At 34.9% G+C, this 21,162-nt stretch overlaps 1 protein-coding gene across 3 annotated transcripts in view; it reads right to left on the bottom strand.

The window, feature by feature from the left end:
- MEMO1 (mediator of cell motility 1) overlaps positions 1-21,162 on the bottom strand; it is a 130,310-nt gene that overhangs the window by 78,379 nt on the left and 30,769 nt on the right. For all 3 annotated transcript variants that reach the window (XM_044663699.1, XM_044663697.1, XM_044663698.1), the window contains exon 2: positions 17,968-18,049. In XM_044663699.1, the coding sequence (XP_044519634.1) occupies positions 17,968-18,049 (82 nt within the window). The remainder of the gene's footprint in view (positions 1-17,967; positions 18,050-21,162) is intronic.

Genomic DNA, 21,162 nt, shown 5'->3' with positions numbered 1-21,162 from the left:
AAGGATTTTCAAGGACAAATTTGAGAAAAGAAAAATTGATTAGTACATCTAAGAAAGGAGAGTCAAATGTAGTGAAGAAATATTTGTTCTACATACATTAAAAACAAGATAGATCCCTCTACCTCTCTTGGCACTTCAGACCAACCATAAAAAATCTAATGAAAAAACAGGAGTGTCACAGTATATCCACTAACAAAGAATAAATAAAATGCCATTAGAAAGGCAAGAAATATAAGGGCAGTCTATGTGAAAATTAAAATAAGAAATAATAATTAAAAGTCTATCGACATAACATTTCAACTAAAGGTATAAAAATGATTTGCAAAAAAAACCCAATTCCAACAGCTTCAAAAGAGAAAATAAATTAATAGTGATAATAGCACTGGGCTAGAAAGGAGGCTCTAGTCATGGCTTTGTTTCTACCTTATCATGGAGCTTCAGGCCTCGGTTTCACAATCAAGAGATCTAGATGAACCTAGGATATTCATCTAATTCAACTCACGAATGAAGATAAATCATTCAGTCTCTGCTTGAAGAGGTCTAATGATGGAATAGCTTCTATTTCCAAAGGCATATTATTTTAATTTTAGACAGCTGTAATTGCTAGGAAACTTTCTTTACATAAAGCCTAAATCTATCTTTTTTGCAACTTCTACCTGCCATTCCTATTTCTGCCTTTCTGATCAAGAAAGAAGTCTACTCCCTCAATCAAGGGGCAAGATTTCAAGAAGACACCTTGAAGCTAGTTATAAAAATGCCATCTTCTAAGCCTTCTCTTTTCTAGAATAAGTATGGAAGGATATACAGTGCCCTTCCATCCTGATCTTCTATATATATTTCAATTCGTCAATATGCTTGTCTAAAGTTAGGAAGGATGAATTATATGAACTCCAGTTTTCTGTGATCTGTGAAAATTCTGTCCAATTACAAAGAACTAAGATTTGGCCAGGGGCTACAAAGGTAAGAAAATTCTCTCTGGTTTTCCCTAAAGGGCAAGAGAAAATAAACTCGATATTAATAGCAATCAGTGTACTTAACTTTGTCTATAATTTCCCACTAGGAACACACACACACACACACTCTCTCATGTGAAACAAGCCATATCCATTTCAATAATCATCATCATCATCATCCATTTCAATAATAATAAACATAGATGGTAAAGTCAGAAACCAAGTGACCTAGGCTCAAAAAGTTCAATTAACTTTGACATTTCTCTTTCATTAGTCCCTCCCTCCACTCTGCTGCCAGTATATAAACTCTACTACACTTCCCACTACCCTATAGTCCAGGCCCTCTTGCCTAAACTATTTTAATAACTTCCTATTATTCCTGACTCCTATCTCCAATCCATTATCCAAACTCCTACAGAAACAGTCCTCCTAATATAATACACAGGTCTAACTAATACACGGTATATGTTCAAAAATCTTAAGAGGATCCTTATTGATTGCAAGATAAAAGGCAAAGTTTGTTGCTTGATATTTTTAAGGTTCTCCACATTAAGATTTGTAACTTTCCCTTTCCAACCCAATTTTAGACTACTTTCATTTACATACTCAGTGTCACAATCAAACTAAATGACCAATGGCTACCTAACTCCATATGCTGTTTTCTACTTCCATACTTTTGTACAAACTGTCTAAAAATATCTGGCATGTCCTCCTTCATCTTCCTTGCCTCTCAGAATTCTCCTTTCCTTTTAAAAAAATTTTTTTTAATTAGATGTTTTATTGAGAACTTGAACCCACATACTCTTCAATCTGAGGCCAGTTTTATATCCATTCTGTTATGACATGCCAGCATAGTCTGGATAGAGACAGTCTCATAACCAGGAAAATCTGGGTTCAATTCTGATCCCTGGCACTTGTAAGTTAAGTCTTGCAAGAATTTGCAAGGAGCCATGCCTTTGGGCAGTGTTTCCAGTTGGACACTTGGAATCTTGGGAGATTCCTGATGCCATGCATGAGACCTATCATCGGTTGGCCTGTGCACTATATAAAGGAGGGAGAGACTGGACCGAGGGACTCATTTTGAAGCCAGGGATCCAGGGTGGTTGGGGTCAAACCTTTCTCTCCAAAATTTACTGGTCTAGCCAAGTATCAACCAGCATATCTGAAAGTTACAGGATTACTTCTGAACTTTAGGGTCAATTACAACATCCATCAAATTATTACAGAATATTTGTCCATCTAAATATCTTCAATCAAGCTCCAATATAATTTGCCTATAGGCAAGAAGTGTCCACTAAAGCAGGCCTATCAAATAAGACCAGTGAGCCTTTCTGGGCCAGCTCAGCTATCAACATTCTGAAGCTGTTAGATGATATACTTTGAGTTAAGCTTAGACTTCATTCAGGGATTCCTAAAACCCTCTTCCCTTCTCTCAGGTCCCCTTGTTATTTGATTACTTCAAGTTAAATCTTTGTTTATAAAACTCAAACCAGTTACTGACCTTTGTTGGTTGGCCTGGCAACAAGACAGTTTCAAAGGAGTTTTAGGAAACTTGAAGGGATAGAGTAGGATCCAGCTTTACTCTCTGAGGTTGAGATTAAGTACCATCATCAATATTAATAGTCAGATGTGTTACTGATCATTGATATTCTAGTAATATTGATTTAGTTAACATCAGTTAAACATCAATTGATACCAGGAGGCTAGTCTTCCTGAAGAACCATATTGTGATTGGTTGAGGGGATTATATAAGAAGTTGAATTATCTGACTTCCTGTTAAAACCAAAGGAAAGTTTAAAGCTCCTCTACCATCTAGGGGTTTTTGCTTTACTCTTCTTAACAAATTACATCATTTCCATCAAGTCCCTCAAGGATCATAATACACTAGGATCCATGACCATTGGAACATTATCTCTCAGGGTTCCAAGCAGCTCTTTGAAGGTAAATTGAAGAGAAGGTCTGCTGTTAATAGAGGGAAGCAGTGAGGGAATAAGTATTATAAGGATGGGATTTTATGCAAAGGAGATGGAACGAAAGGTGAAGTCAGTTGCTGACAGTTGAGACCAGCAGAGGATTCTAAGAATTTCTCCCAGGAGGAAGAAGGAGGAGTGGTCTTCGGGCTAAGGGCTGGGAGGAGTGAAGAGGGAGAAAACCCAGCTCTGATTAGTCCAGAGGCCTTGCTAAAGATCTTTCTCTTAGAAATTGAAACCATGATTCCCTGACAAGAGCCATTTCAACACTACTCATCCTTCAAGGCTACAACCATCTAGTCAGCTAAGATTTTGGACTCTATTGGGAGCAATCTCTTAGTCTCCCTCACCCATTACCCATCCTTACTGAGAAACCCTTTTCAGTCAAAGCTTACAATTATAGGAAAGGATAGAAATAGAAAATGGAAAAAAGAAATAGAAGGGAAGGGGGGGGAAGCTTAGGAGTTGGAACCATTAGGGTTCCTACCTAAGTAACAGACCCCATAGGAATAGCAAAGACAGCACCCCAAAATCCCTCTGCCCTTCACTCTTTTCCTCAATCCCTGATTTGTGAATAATAAAAGCCATTTAACAGTCAGATAGCATTCCAGTATGCCTGAGAGACAACAAGGGAGAGGGGAACCACAGCTTGGTCTGGTTGCCTTCATCTTTGAGCCAGACCACCCACTGTGAAACTAACCACCCTCAGGGGATGTTTGAGTGGACCCCATCCTTATTCAGGATCAGATTGGGGTACCACCTACCTTCTCTTGTAGGGAAGCCTTGTCCCCAACTCTTGTGGGGTGGCATGACCATCTAGGTCACCCAGTTTTGGGGTGACACCCCCTTAAAGTCTCCCAGTGTATATTCATTCCTAGAAGAATGCTGAAGGAGAGTCACCACACAGACCCTCTTTCTCTCTCTCCCTTCCACCAACATCCATTACTGGCTCTTTTATTGTTATAGTATCTTTTTACATGTCAGGCACTCAGCTAAGTATTTTTCAAATATTATTTCATTTGAACTTCACAAAATCCATAGAAGAAAGGTACTATTGTTATCCTTATTTTATAGTTAAGGAAACTGAAGCAAAAAGAAGCTAAATGATATGCCCAGAGTCACACACCTTGTAAGTGTTGGGGGCTGGATTTGAACTCAAGTGTTTCTGACACCAGACCCAGGCTTCTATCTGCTGCTACCTTGTAGTGGTAGAAGGAATTTCTTCATCTTGGACTTCCCTGTACAAATTAAATCACAAGTCCAGTTCTAATCCCTAAGAAAAACTGATACTGAACATCAAATACAACCACCTAAACTTACTTATAACCATTTACAATTAAATAATTAATTTCAAAGGACAAATCTCTTCTCCAAGGCTCAGTTCACCTGCTACACAATATCATCTCTGATCCTCTCTATGATGGAAGAGAATTAACACTTAGTACAGGTTGAAGAAGGTTTACCAGGGAATGGTGAGGTCCTCAAAGTGGTCCTATTTATATATGATATTGTGTTAAGTGCATCAGGATCTAGGACACTGTAAAACCTCCTGGAAGAAATGTGTTATTATCCAAAATTTTTTGACGTGTCCATCCACGTGGGAAAAAACAAGTAGATGGAGTATCTATTTCAAAATGCCTTTTGGCTAGCTATGTGATCACTTAACCCCCAATGCCTAGCTCTTACTGCTCTTGAGCCTAAAACCAATTCATAGTATTGATTCTAAGACAGAAGATATGGGTTAATTTTTTTTAGTGCACTTAAATGGACATCCTATAAAGCCTGTCTAATTGCAGGTGTGTGTGTGTATATGTGGACATATAATAAAAATAGACAAACTGTTTGGCCCCACATTAAAAAAATAAGTATCCTCATTTGCTTAGAAACTGCCACCCTCTTCTATGGCCCATGTAAAAGTAAATGTCCCATCTTTTCAATACTGGTATTTTACCATAGTGGTAATATGACAGCAAGACATGGAACAGTACTGCTTCAATGAAAAGACAGACAGTATATACATAAGTAGGCTGCAACAAAGAGTTAATGAGAAACTCTGAAGAACAGGAGTAAAGAATATCATCAAGAAATGATAGAAAGAGAAGATGTGTCCATCATGTAATCAATGCCAGCAATGACAAGTGGACAGCCAGAGTGCTCTACTGAAATCCTTGCAATGTCCTCCACCATGTTAACTGGACCTCCTGTGATGAATTTTTCAGAGGAAATGGACAAAAATCAAACAGGACAGACAAGCATAGCTGGGTTGCAATCTGGATCATTGGAGGAAATTCTCTAATCAATGTAATTACAGATCCATTTAAATACTTTAAATCATTGTATGCTTTTTGAGGTACAAAGTATCATCATCTCAATAATGTCAAAATTAATCCATTGAAAGTTTATGAAACTGTGAAGGAATCTAAACATTTCAAAGGAGGCAAAAACATATAACTCAACATTCCACTTGTAGAAATAGTTTTTCTATCCTGTCTCTTTACCTTAAAAATATATTCAGGGTGCAGTTAAGTGGTTCATTGGATTGAGAGCCAGGCCTAGAGACAGGAAGTCCTGGGTTCAAAACTAGCCCCAGACACTTCTTAGCTATGGGACCCTGGGCAAGTCACTTAACCCCCACTGCCTAGCCCTTACCACTCTTCTACCTTGCTTCTAAGGCAGAAGGTAAGGGTTTTAAAAAAAAATTCATCCTGCCTGAAAATCAATTTAATCTTCTTGCTCCTTGCTTACATAACTTACTGGAAATGAAGGAGATGAACATTGCTCAATCTTTATTGTGTCAACAGCATTTAATGAATACCAAACTATATTAGCATTTTCAGGAATTACAAAGGAAACAGAAGACAAAGTCCTAAATTTTCAAAAGCTACTGTTGGTTAGTCAGTGTTGCCTCATTCTCAACCTTTGAATGATCTCCTTCAAAAAGAGCCTTTTAAAAATTTATTTTTTATTTTCTATTGGCTAGTATACTACATTTGGAAATTTTAACTTGTCTCCCCCATTTCACCAAGCTTAGCTCTAACTATGTGCATTATATGTCAAGAATCCATATAAAGAGCTAATTCAATACAGCAATTGTTTGGCTAAATAGCAGCTTAACAACTGAGGGAAAGAAAGTAAAATTATTAAAATCTTCAACGAAAAATAAACAAACAGGTTGTGGGAGCATGAGGTAGGGATACACATGAAAATCCTGGTGATAATAAAATCTACAATTTTTTGAAAAGTAGGAGGGCTTCACCAAACTTAAGCATTGAAGAATGGAATTTACGCAGGGAAGCCATGAAGGCAGGAGAACAGTGACAGAGGCCAAAGGTCATTTAAAATCCTGAGGCGGGGCAGTTGGGGAACCCTAAAGGATTTGAAGGGGAGTGTGGTCTTGGATTCTGAATGAGCATCAACTCCCAGAAAAACTTCTAATAGACTGGATTTTCCCATAGCCATGATTCCCAAATCTCTAAGAGAAAAGCAATAATCATCTCACTGATATTGGGTTTGTTCATAAAGATATTAGAAGTTTTCTTCTTTTTAAAAAAAGTAATAAAGTCTTACTTTCTGTCTCAGAACAACTCTTAAGACAAAAGAGTAAGGGCTAGACAAAGGGGGTTAAGTGACTTGCTCAGAGTCACACAGCTAAAAAGTGTCTAAGACATTCTATCCATTATGCCACTTAGCTGCCCAAGAAGTTTTTCAAATTTCCTGTTCCACCACTCTCTCTCTCCAAAAAAGGCGGAGGGCGAAATATAAAGTGTAGCCATGACTTGTTCCTAGTGAATCCATGCAGGCTCTTTTATTCCCAAAAGGACCCAAAATGATTAGTGTCTCCAGTAATACAACTTAACACTTCCTTAGGAAAGAAGTCAGATCAGGTCACAACCAAAATTGGCTCAATGAGAAATGGCAAGTATAAGATTAGTTATAAGAAAAAAAAGTTAATTTTTTGGAGAGTGATTTTTTGGCTAGAGGACAGAGCCACATGTTCCAGATGTGTGAGAAATTCATTCAAAACAAGCAGACAAAAGGCATACTAGGTCAAGCAAAAAAGAATAACAATGGAAAGAAGAGGCTATGTTGAAGATTGATGCAGAATTAGTACACAGCTGGCTCTAAGAGATTAGTCAGGCACTCCCACTTTCCCTGAAGGAGTCTCCGAAGAGCCACTGTCCAATTTTGCAAGTACATTTAATGGTCTCACACTCAAGGAAAGACTAAAGAAGCAGAAGAATTATATCAAAAGATATTAAGAGTCAGTTTTCAAAAAATAAATGATAAATCTCTTAACAACCCAATAAGGAAAAAATGATCAGAATGATCAACAAGAGAAATGCAAAATAAAATAATTCCAAAACACACATCATCAGACTGGCAAAGATGATCAAAGAAATGAAGATAGCAACTGTTGGAGGAGATATAAGAAGATAGGCACAATAATGCACAGTAACTGGAACATAAGTCAGCATTTAATAAATACTCATTAACTAAGTGAGACTGTGAAGTGGCCTAACCACTCTGGAAATAAGTTGCAAAGTATAACCCAAAAGTTACTAAATCTACATGACACAAAGATGCCACTATTAGCCTTAAAGCCAGAAGTGAAAGGGAAGAATCTATATGTACAAAATATTCCTAACAACACTTTTTTTGTTGAGAAAAGAACTGGAAACAAAATGGAGATCCATCAACTAAGGAATGGTTGAACATAATATGGCATATGAAATAACTGAGTATTACTGTGCTATAAGAAATAAAGAAAGGGACTGATACAGATGACTGGGAAAACTTACATGACCTGATGCACAGTAAAATGATCAGAAGCAAAAAAACAATTTATATAATGATTACAATGTAAAGGAAAACATCTTGGAAAAACTGAAGAATTCTGATCAATTCAATGACCAATCATGACTAATAATGAAGCATGGCAGAAAAGTGCCTGTACCAAAGTGATGTGCCATTCAGACAGATTCTTCAGACACATCTAATGCAAGAAATTGTTTTGCTTGCTATACTTACTTGTTACAAAACTTGGAATAAAGAAATGGGTGAAAAGTGACAGTAATGCAAAAAAATAAGAAAGGAAAGATCAATGCAATATAAACTGCACAGAAGTAAATTCGGAAAAGGCCACCATGTTGGTATCACTGTGTCAAATTTAACATACTCTTTTTTAAAAACCTATATATAATAGATTCAAAGTTTAACATACAATCATCTTCTATCTTCATATATTCAAATGTTAAAGTTCATATTTCTGAATATTTTTAAAGCAGCAGTAGGCAACTTTTGATGCTCTCTTAAACCCTTTTTCTAAGCACTCACCAATCATCCAAGTAATAACCTAGTCAAAATTATTGTTAGGAATCAAAATGAGACCCGTTGATTTATAACTTCTGACACATGCATTTTTTTTCCTCCATCCCTCTTAGGGAAAATTAACCCATCTCTAACTCTTAGGAACTTTTCCTTTCTCCATAATTCCTTAATAATGGTTTGGTCAGTGATCTTATCTCTTAAGTCTTTTTATTACTCCAAGTTAGAATTCTTATGATACAAAAATCTTGAGCTCAAAAAATCAGATTCTCTCTTGCTACCTTATTCTCACTTACCAACTACTCACCTATCGATTCCCTCTTAACAACATTTCTTCTTCAATTCAGTGGCCAACAATGAATCATGAAGAATGTGCTATCCATATCTTAACAGAGGTGATGAAGAATTTATAAGATGGACAACATGGGAAATTTGTTTTGCTTGACTACAAATATGTTACACAGGTTTTATTTTTCTTCTTTCCCTGCCTCTCCCGAGGTGAAGGGGAATGCAAAAGGTAGGAGGAAAAAATGCTTGACAATAGAAAAAAATAAAATCTGGTTAATTTTTTTTAACATTCTACCCTTTACAGTTTGAAAATTATTCTTCTTAATGAAGAAGAGAGAAGCAAAATAGGAATATGGTAGTTGTAGTTTTTCTGTTGTCTCTATTAAAAGTATACTGATCTAAAGGGAATTCTGGGGTGAAGCCAAGATGGCAGAATAAAGCAAAGAAGCTCAGAGTCACCAAGAGAACCCTCTCCAACCAATATTAAAATAACACCACAAAACAAATACAAGAGTGAAAGAACCAAAAAGGAGATAGAGTGAAACAACTTTTAAGAAAAGAAAAACCGAAAAGTTAGGCAGAAAACATCAGGAGCACTGGGTAAGAGGGGAGCACAGTCACCAGAAAACTAAAGCAAGGAGTGAAGAGCCAGCCAAAAGCAAACCACACACCCCAACTCCACATCACTGTTCCACATTCAGAACCTATGCCCAAGCCAACATTCAGATCCTGAGACCCTACCTGGGCAAAATAGAGGTCCAACCTACCCATATCCCTTGGAATTCAAACCTGTGATGAAATCCAGAATCCCAGTCCAGGGCAGTCTCTGCTGAAGTGGGCTGCTCTGTATAGGCCCAGAGCAAAGCCAGGAGTACCAGTCTGGGCCTATGGTGAGGATATAGATGCCAGTTTGGGGTAGTTGGTAGACTCAAAGTGGGTCTGGATCTTTTTGCCAAAAGCTCAGAGCAGAGCTCTAGGACAGGACAATCAACTGTGTGGCCCATTAGATCAAGTACACACACTGAGTCCAAAAACTTACCCCTAAGCCTGAGGCAACAATTTGAGCAGTCCCTGATCTGATCAAACTCAAGAGTAAGACCAAAAGCTTATGCCCAAGCCTGAGGCAGCTTTCTGCTTAAAACTAAGTTCTGCTAAGAACCAATTAAGAGGCAGCCCAAAGCCTGGAGAGTAAGTAAGATGGAATTGCTATTTTCAGCTGTGGGGACTTATGTGCTAAGCCAAATTTCAAATTATAATAAAATAGGCATCTATAAAATTACTTGCCATTATGAGATGTGATTATATAGTAATGGAAAAATTATATAGTAATGGAAATTTAACTTGTGGCTCAAAAAATTGATTATACATTACAGGTATCCCTTCCACATCATAACTTTCTCCATCATGGTTTCTAAATACTGCAGTTTTTTGGAAGCTGTAGAAAATACAGAAAAAAGTTTAGAAACTATATAGCCTATGACCAAATACTTTACCCAGATTTTATACTAAGGCACTATAAACACGTAAAAGAAAAAAGAAAAAAATTTAAATTCCCTGGTACAAAATAAAATTTCCCTGGTACAAAGGGAGGACAAAAAAATTTTACATGGATTTTCCAGATAGCAGAGGTGCCCTTAAACCCTCATCACCTCTGCACCCCTAATCCTTACAGTGTAGAAGGGATACACTGCCTATATAATTCTTGCTTCAACAAAGACCCCTACTAGATTATGAATAATATTTCATTTTAATAGGCCTTTCCAAATATTATTAATATTAAAGTTGAGATAGCATTGTAAGAGGTACAAAAAATAAGATAGCAGAAAAAGAACAAAAATATCCTACTTTCATAAAGAATTTCTCCCAGAAAATACCTTGTATAATACCAAATATTTAATAACTAAGCTTAATAGAAGTCAGACTATATATTATACATATAAGCTGAAAATAAGGGAGTAATTTAAACATTCTCTACCCCACTTTAAATTATATTTGTTATAGAAAATATGTATATAAATTAAATTTCTAGAAATCAAATCTTATTTTAAACGTACTAGGAAAATAGGCAACTGAGTAAAAGAAGTTTACAAAAGATATAATAACTTACTTAAAGTGACTTAATGTCTACAAAACCTTTCCCTCTCACAATACCCTAGTATTGTGAGTAGTGTCCTCATTTTAAAGATAAGGAAATTGAGGCCAAGAGAAATTAGGTGAATTATGTTTTTAAACTTCAAGATTAGCAACCTAAAAGTTAGTTGCAGGAAATCTATCATAAAAAGCATACATCCTTCAATTTAAAAAGACTTTTTTTTAAACCCTCAAGAAGACCTTCCTAATAAGATTAATAAAGTTTTAGTATAAACATTAAAACAGCTTTCTGAAGATTTGCCATCATAAAACAATTTATATTTACAAAAATAGTGTGTTCATGGATAGTAAAAGAATGTGTGTGTGCATGCACGCGCGTGTGTGTATACTATGATATGGGAGAACTGTATTACTCCTAAGCCAATAGAAAGCTAAATAATTGTATTTTTATGCAAGCATGCAATAAGAACAGACTTTGTATTTTTAGAACTATAAAAATGTACTTGTCTTAAATTATTTGGCTACTGAAAATAAAGAATTAGAGAATATCAGACTGAGGATTGAGGTCATTAATGCAAACTCCATTCAATATAAGAAATTTATATATATTTTCAGCACATACTGATCATTCTTTCTTTACAATTCCAATAGTTATTTCTTCAAGAACTACAATTCTTGGGCAGCTGGGTAGCTCAGTGGATTGAGAGTCAGGCCTAAAGACGGGAGGTCCTAGGTTCAAATCTGGCCTCAGACACTTCCCAGCTGTGTGACCCTGGGCAAGTCACTTGACTCCCATTGCCCACCCTTACCACTCTTCCACCTATTAGCCAATACACAGAAGTTAAGGGTTTTTAAAAAAAAGGGGGGGAAAAGAACTATAATTCTTATATCAGTTTTTACTGAAACTAAAGGTATAATAATTACACCGATTTTTTGCCCTCCATTTATATAGACTTTACCAGAGATAACCTGATGTAGCACAGATGGGAGTTGAATCAGGAAGACCTGAAAGCAAATCTCAGCTCTGGAACTAGTAGGTCCATGAAATTACTTAAGCTTTCTAAGCCTCAAATTTATTCAAATGTAAAATGGGGATTACTCATCTCACAGGGTTAGTAGAGGCTCCAATTGATACAATGTACATAAATCATTTGGTAACTCTTAAAGCATTTTATATGTATATATAAATATATACATATATATATATATATTACATATATATGTCAGTTACTGTCATAATTACCTCCCACTGCTGCTACCTTCTACCTTTGATCTTCACCTGTGGTTAGAGCTTGTGATCTCTGAAGTTCAAGATCAAAGCTAGGCATTAGCCCATAGTTTTGTACTTCAAAAGCATTCAATTAATGAGGATCTCTCCAAAGGTAGAGAAAGTAACCTACATCTAACCCCATGATATTCTTATCCATATTCTCCAAAACTCCTCTACAGAGAGTCTAACAGATGTATGTAGGAATGTTTTTATTCATTCTTTCAACAAGAATTTATTAAGCACCTACAATGCACACAAAGCAATAAAGATTTAAAGGCAGAAATTCAATAGTTCCTTCCCTCAAGAAGCTTGACCCTACATGAAAACCAATGAAGTACAAGGGTTATCCATTATCCATTTCTTTTTTTCAACGAAACTATCTTATACTTGCAAAAACATTTCAATCATCAGATTAATCTTCCTACAGTATAACTCTAATCCGTATTACACAAAGTACTTCTCTATTTAAAAAAAAAAAAAAAACAACACTTCAATGGTACCTTCCTTGTTTTCTAAATAAGATCTAGATTGCTTTGCCTGACATTTAAAGCCCTTCATAATTTTACTCCATAATGTTCTGATTCCCCTTCATGCATCCAAAGCTCTGGGCCAAAATATCCTAATTTCTATTCATTAAAACACAGGAATAACCCATGTTACCTAATCTTTTGTTCATGCCTTTCACTCTGTCTCTTTCAACTGTCTCTCAATTTGTCCAATCATAACACCCTTTAAATTCTACTTCAAATATGATCTCCTACATATTAGCCTCTTGATGTTTAAAATGTTTTAAGTCCAGGTTAGAGGAAATTTTAAACATTTTTGTAGGTTTTTTAGGCACTTTGAGTGATGTCTCATTCCTGTGTTTATGTAGCTCCTAGTCTCCAAATGGTCACTGGCTCCAATTGGCTCCAAGAGCCATTCCTGCTATCTGGTTAGAAATCACATCAAAAGTTCTCTTTTTCTCCAAAGAGATAATAATGAAAGAATGTTTGTACAAAAATATTCATAACTGCACTCTTTGTAGTGGCAAAAAATTAGAAAATTATGGAATGTCCTTGATTGGGGAATGGCTAAACAAACTGTGGTAGCTGATGGTGATGGAATACTATTGTGCTGGAGGATTTCTATATGAACTGGAAAGACTCCAAGAACTGAGGCAGAATAAAATGAGCAAAACCAAGAGAACATTGTACACCAAAAGTGAAACATTGTGGAACAATCCAATGTAAAGGACTTTACTACTTGTAGCAATACAATAATCCAGGACATTCCTGAAGGACTTATGAGAAAGGATGCTATCTACATTGAAAGAAAAAACTATAGGAGTAAAAACGCAAAAGAAAAACTTATGACTTATCACTTGTTCATATGGATATATGATTTGGGGTTTCAGCTCTATGGTAAAAATGAATAATGTGGAAACATATATCAAGTGAAAACATTTGTACAACCCAGTAGAATTGCTTATTGACTCTTGGAGTGGGGAGGGAAGAGTGGAGGGAAAGAAAATGAATCATGTAAACATAGAAAAATATTTTAAAATAAAATAATTTTTAAAGTTCTCTTTTTGCAGAATTAATGTCACACTTTGTACTCATTTTATTGTACTTTTAGCTTATAGTGCATACTGAAAAGAATTCCTATAAAGAAAAAAATCAAAACCAACACACATTCATTTAGTACCTACTTATAAGGTACCATACAAAGTTCTACACAATTTTTTAGAATACGCATAATACTCCATCTCCTAATCCCACAATTATCTATAATTTAAGTGGAGCTTCTTTCTCTTTTACAAAAGGCATAACTTTATAACCTTCCATTATGCCCAGGAGTGTTTATATCTTTGCATACTGCCACACATAAGAATAGCATAGGATTGGATGATAGTATGAATTATTTACCTATACCAATGCTACTTGAGACTGATAAACCATAAGGCAAAATTAACCTACTATAAATTAAACAGGCCTTCCTTGCTGTTCCTCACTCATGGGATGTGATCTCACCTTCCTATCTTTGTCCCCACAAAGATGGCTATTCCCTTCACTTCCATTCCTCAGAAACCTTATTCTTCAAGGCTCACCTCAAGCACAAGTTCTACATGGGACTTTTCCTGATCTCTCCCATCCAAGTTACCCAACTTAGAGATCTAGTGCCTTTCCATAAAAATCACTATGTATATATGTTGCATCATTTTTATACTATGCCAATCAATCAATCAATAAATAAAACATTTATTAAACTACTACTATTATCAGGCATTGTGCTAAATAAGCACTGGGGATACAAATACTAGAAAGAAGCTTACAACCTAATGGAGGAAGACAATACACAAAAATATGAAAAGTATGAGTGAGGTTGGGAAGATAATGGACAAGTCCAAAGGAGTGGATTTGAGGGGGGGGAAAGAGAGATGGTTGGTTTGGGTGCCTATCTTAAGTTGAGATTTTGGGAATGGTCTCCACTAGTTAAGTCAGAATTCTCCTTAAGGACAGAGAGCCATTTTCACTTTTGCCTTTGTATTCCTCAGGCCTAAGAGAGTAAACTGATCACTTGTAGACTAGGAACCACTTAAGCACAAAAATGGGACACTGTCCAAAATACCTTAAAAAGCTATAAAAATGTTCAAAACTCCCCCCAAATTGGATTTAAAATGTTTTAAACTTCACTGCAAAAAAGAGGCCAAGATGTCAGCTAAAGAATCCCTGCAACCATGCACTTGTCCTCTGATTTGGACCAACCAAAGAATAATCACCCAAAGAGAAGAAAAAAATTAAATGTTATAAAAAAACCTGGGAACCAAATTACTAATGCCTAAATATTTGATCACGTTAGCATTAGGAGTCAGAATGAATATGGGACACAATAAGGAGACCTGAAGCTACCTATCTGTACTAGTAAATGTTGTTTTTCAGCAAAGACTAAGTTTAACTAGATAATTTTCACACTTCATGCTTTGGTGGAAATAAATCAGGATTATATACACCCCAAAAAAGTTTTAAGTAAATATCATTTTCCTGAAAGTTCTTATAACTTAATTTAAATATACATAGTCTTTTATAGATATAATTTAGAGAACAAACTGAAAACACAGACTTTCCAATTACAAAGATTGTATTGGCACTTTCTCTTTAAAAAGTTACTTAATGTAGTTATTATACATCTCCTATTATGCTTTACTTCAAATACTATAGAAACAGAAATCCAAGAGCTACTTCTAAAAGCCATAATAAAATATGTTCTCTTGATACATTGTAAGATTTTCCAAGTTTTACAAGAACCAATTTTTTTCCTGTGTACTCAGAATGTGAAGTAGTTTGTTTTCTTTTGTTTTTTTTTTTTAATTCTGTACACATTTAGCAAACAACTACTTCCCTCTTCCTAATTTTTCTATTACTGTCAAGAATACAACCATCTTCTCAAAGATGAAGGCTCACAACCTAGATGGCATCTTTGACTCCTCAGACTCTCTCATCCCCTACATCCAATCAGTTGCCAAGTCATGTGTCTCCTACCTTCACAACATCTCTCCTCTGACACTGCCACCACTCTGGTGCAGGGCCCTCATCATCTCATGTCTGTCTGGACTATTGCAATAGTTTTATGGTTGGCCTCTTTGCTTCAAGTCTCTCCCCACTTGAGTCCATTCTCCACTCAGCTGTCAAATAAACTGTGGCTTCACCAACTGACAAATGATCAAAGGATATAAAGTGTTTAGAAGAAGAGATCAAAACTATCTTTAGTCCTTAAAAAAATGCTCTAAATAACTTCTAATTAGAAAAATACATTTTAAAACAATTGAGGTCCACCTCACATCCATCAGAAATGATAATTATTGGAGGGGATGGGAGAAAATAAATAAACTAATGAACTGCCAGTGGAGTAGTGAATTGGTCCAACCATTGTGGAGAACAATTTGGAACTAGATCCAAAGGACTATAAAACTACATACCATCTGAAATACCAATAAGAAGTCTGTATTCCAGAGATATGAAAGAAATAGGAAAAGGATCTATATATTCAAAAATATTGATAGAGTAACTTTTTGTGGTGGCAAAGAATTGGAAATCAAAGGAATGCTCATCAACTAGGGAATCAGCCAAATAAGTTGTGGCACATGATTTTGATGGAGTGCTATTGTGAAATGACAAGGGGGTGGTTTCAGAAAATCATGGCATATGAACTGATGGAAAGTGAAGTGAGAAGTGAGAAGATCATTGTGCACAGTAAGAGCAATATTTTAATGATGACCAACTGTAAAGGACTTGGCTACTCTGAGTAATACAATGATCCAATACAATTCCAAAGGACTCATGATAAAAAAAAATGCTATCCACCTCCAGAGAGAACTGAAGAATTCTGAATGCAAACTGAAGTATAATTTTCTCACTGTCTTTATTTTTCTTCCTTTTAAAAAAATGGCTAATATGGAAATATGTTTTCCATGATCTATAATAATACTTGCCTTCTCAGTGGGTGAGGGAGGAGGTGGGTGGGAAAGAGAATATTTGGAACTCAAATTTTTTTTTAAAGAATATCAAAAATAAATAAGTAATAAATTAGAATGTTTTAGTAAAAAAAATAATAAATTGTATATCTGAACAGATGACCTTCCCCTCCCCACACTCCCTTAATTTCAATAAACTTTCAATGGCTCCTTATCACCTTCCAGGTCAAATAAAAAATTGTTTGGCATTTGAAGTCGTTCATAACCTGTTCCCTTCCTGTTTTTCCAGCAGCCTTACATCTTTTCTACCTTCGTGCATTCTAGGATTCAGTGTCACTTGCCTCCTTGGTAATTATCAAACATAGCACTCTATGCTCCATCTCCTGACTATAGGCATTGTCACTGGATGTCCTCTATGTATGGTATTCTCTCTCTCCTCATCTCAGCCTCTCACTTTCCCTGGTTTCCTTCAAGTCTTGGGGAAAATCCTATCTCTTACAAGAAGTCTTTCCTTGTATGTAAATAGTTGTCTGCATGTTAAAACTGTGAGTTCCCTGAGAGCAGAGATTGTCTAAGCACAGGGCCTAGCAAATAGTTGGCACTTAATAAATGCTTGTTGACTGTGTGCAAGGTACTGACGGTAAAGGATGCTAGAGAATATACATAGGTTAAATAATATAGTCATGGTTCTTGTGGAACTTAAATTCTTGCATAATGCCATTATATAATAGAACTTTACATATCAAGATTACCAAGCAATATAAAATATAGTAAGGTATGATAGTGGATAAAGCACCACTCTTCTTCCTGAGTTCAAGTCTGGCCTCAGACCTTTATTATTTGTATGGCTCTAGGCAAGTCACTTACTGGTTTGCCTTAAGTTTCCTCAGCTATAAAAACGATCTGGAGAATAAAATGGCAAACCACTTTTAGTATCTTTGCCAAGAAAAACCCAAACGGGGTCATAAATAGTCGGACACAACTGAAACAACTGAACAACAACAAATGGATATGTTTATATATGTTTATTTGTATACACGTAAAAAGATGCATAGGCATATTTTCTCAAAATTCCATTTTTCAAGAAATGGAATGTTAATGAAATTTCAAAATTAGCCAACAGAAGGAAATAAGTCTGGCAACTCTTTCATAAGCAGTTAACCACAATATAATTTCATGTTGACTTGGCTCAATTTTCACATTTGCAGACTGCAGAATATGCTTCATCTTCCTTTGTATCATATTTTTTCACTATAAGGACAATTATATTTCTTAAGATAAAAGGCATTTAAAAATTTTAACAGTATTCATTCTCTTTTAATACAGATAACATCCATTCAAGTAGAGCTTAAGTCTTGATCATTCCTCTACAATGAAAATCATTTAAAATATTTAAAACATTACAACTAAAAAAACAAACTCATGTTTTTCAAATTAAGTGGCAGCATAGAAATAATGGGTTGTACTTTCCTTTGGCACACTTCCCAATGTTAAGTTCTTTATGAAGAATAATTCAGCTTCTAAATAGTTTTGCTTTATCAAAAAAAGATACATGTAAGAAATTATATAAGTTTACTCTTCAAACTTACAGTGCATAAAAGTACACTTAAAACTTACGGGGCAATAATGGCTCTAGCAGGTCTTTTTGTGGACTGTACTTGTGAAAGCCAACCTTCTAATTGTGCATTCAATTGAGGACCTGAAAAAAAAAGAGAGAGAAGTGATTAAAAATATATATATATACCAGAATTCAACAGACCTACCATGTGCATTATGCTAGAGGTTGGGGTTACAAAGACCTCCCCTCAAAAGAGTCCCTGCTCTCAAGGTATTTATATTCTACTAGAAAGAAACAAGACAATTAGTAAATATAAAGTAATAAAGCACAGAAGTGTAATTTTTTTACTGGATTTAAAGTCAGAATAACTGAGTTCAAGTCCTGCTTTTATCATTTATAATCTGTCTAATCTGGGTCAAGCTATCACTACAACTCCACTGGGTCTCAATTCACTCATCTGTAAAAAAGGGGTTTGACCTTCACATCAATTACAGCTCTAAAACTATGACTTCATCCTATGATTAGTGTGATTCTGTGATTACCAACAGCCAGGACTAGCCAGGGAGGTCTTCAGGAAAAAGAAGGTATCTAAAGAAAGATATAGAATGAAAAGAGGAAATGCATTTCAGGCATGGGGAACAAGCTTGTGTGAACTTATAGAAATCTACAACAGAGTAATGACATCGGGGAATATGTTTTCAGACTAACATAATCAGAAACAACTCCAATACCATAATTGTATCATAGATACTCATGATGCCAAAAGTAGCATTAAGAGTCATTTCTTAATATGATAAATAGTAGACAACAAATATCCTATTGATTTTTTCATTCATGACCATTACTATACATGTCATAAGAAAAAAATGATATCACTACATGTCACATATTTGGTTAATATCTCAAAAATATTAGATGAATATATAATGGACAGTATGATCATGTGTTTCAATGCTAATGACTTTAAAGCTGCAAAGTTTCTTATATGATCTAAAGAAGAATGGTTAGTGAGTAAAATACTTCTAGTCAAGCAGAATAAAATAATCTAAGAATTTGAAGCCTAGTAAGAAGAAAGGAAATATCTGGGAAAAGATAACAATTCAGATCTTTAGAAAACCAAAAACCTACTCTGATAAAAAAAATCATCCCATTCAATTAATATATAGATCAAAAGACCAAATCTTTTCCAACTTTGAGTCAGAACACTTAAGAAGTACAGACCTCAATTAAAAAACATTTGTAAATGCATAAAATGAAACATACAATTACAAAGTATAAAGGAAATCAATTTTATTGAAATATAGTTATCAGAATATATATTATTAAAATTCACAAACCTAAACTTAAGAACTCTTTTAAGTTAAACTTTTCTTTGTTATTCGAAACACCACAATTCTACCTTGAAATGTTTATCTTACATTATGAAATCTCTCCTCAACACAGCAACATGAGGGAAACATTAAGTTTCTTTAAAAAGAAATTAAGAGTTACAGAAAGACAGCTAAAAGTAAACCTAGAACTGAATTTTTTAAGAGCTTAAAATACTGGATGATTTTGAAATATGGAATAAAAGTTCATTTTGAACTTAATTTACCATTTGGCAGTATGCCACTCAACAAGCATAGTTTAGCAACAGTTTTAAAATGTCTATACTACCCAATAATATTTTTCATAGAACTTCTCAGACACAGTTAATTAACAGCTTTAGATTTCTTCTTAGATTAATCTAAAATACTGTGCAACTTCTAGAAATTGACCCATGTTTTCTATAAATCAAGTACATACCTCCAAGAAAATCATTCATAAAAGCCCCTGAACTCACAGGCTTCTAAAAATGCTTGAAGATTTAAATGCCGATCTATAGAAATCAGTGCATTTGTAAATAGGTAGGACCATCTATAAATTGATATGTGGGATCAAAAATAAATTAGTCTGACTGAGGACTTAAGCAGTAAATTTCATAAAAACCAACTATAGATAAAAATAATGTGTTAATAATAATATGAATTTTTTCTAACTGTTCAGAAGTTTATTAACTTCATTTTTTAAGTCCTAAATCTACATCTGTGAGGGTTCTTTTTGCAGATCTGAAAATAATAAAAATAATAAAATTTTTTATTTTTTAAATGTTTAGTATTTTTATATTATATTTATTTTAAATATTTTATATTTTATTTTAAAATTTTAGTATTTTTAAATCATAGATATTGCAAAGTATATGTCAATCATGGAGTAGATTTTGGCTATCACAATAGCATATAAAGGCATAACCTTCTAAAGAAAAGCTTCAGGAACAAAAATAATGTTTCTGATGCAACAGAAGTTTTTTTAACAGCAAACACAGAACCTAATAATCAACAAACATTTGCTAGTATAAGTTGATTTTAAGATTATTCTACTTTGATATGGACAAATGTTTATCATTTAATTAAAGAAAGCATTAAAGCACTGTGATCTAAGTAATAAAATGCAAACTCAAGTAGTGAGGACAATGATTTACTCTACCATAGGTAGCTAAAAGCCCACATTGCCTTTTTCAAAGTAAAAAACATTTTAATTCTTAATTAATAGTCTAAAAAACTAGTGACAGGAGAGAGGAAAGAGGCAAAATGGTAGTTTACTAGCATCAAAAGCTGCAATTGCTCTTAAACAATCCTTCCAAAAAGCCAAAAGACAGATTAATTGGGATAAGTAGCACAATACTCTCATTAGGATTTCTATAATCTTCAGAAGTCTCCTATCCAAGTTCTCTTAAGAATTATGTGTTTTATAAACAAATTTCTCTAGCTGAGAGATAAAACCTGTTGACACCAAGAGTTTGGTTAAGAGTTAAGAGAGCAATAGGGTTTTTAAATCTTCTGCCTATAGGAAGAAAAGGATTTGGGAGTCAAATGGCAAATGGGGGTGGGTGTTATTATATTAGTACATGAACATGGAAGGAAAGAAAGAATATGAGCCAAGGCATAGAGGCAGGTCTGGGCAGGGCATGTATAGAGTTCAATGTATTCTAGTACATCTGGCTTTTGAATCTCATTTCTGTTTGTTACTTTGGTTGCTTCAATTATTCTTCCCTATTGGATTATAGATGGATATTTTCTGATTTACTTCACAGCAAATATATGCCAGGAGTGTCCTTATCCATTACACCTCCAAAGCTGTATTCCATCTCCTCTTTCCACAACCAAGAAAAACAAGAGCAATACCTACACAAATACCCATTGATAGCACCACCACCCCCACCACCCCCACCACCC

The sequence above is a fragment of the Gracilinanus agilis genome, chromosome 2, assembly GCF_016433145.1.
Source record: "Gracilinanus agilis isolate LMUSP501 chromosome 2, AgileGrace, whole genome shotgun sequence".
In the NCBI taxonomy this organism is placed as follows: Eukaryota; Metazoa; Chordata; class Mammalia; order Didelphimorphia; family Didelphidae; genus Gracilinanus; species Gracilinanus agilis.
Note: the sequence above shows the minus strand (reverse complement) of the source record. Positions and strands in the feature narration are given on the sequence as shown.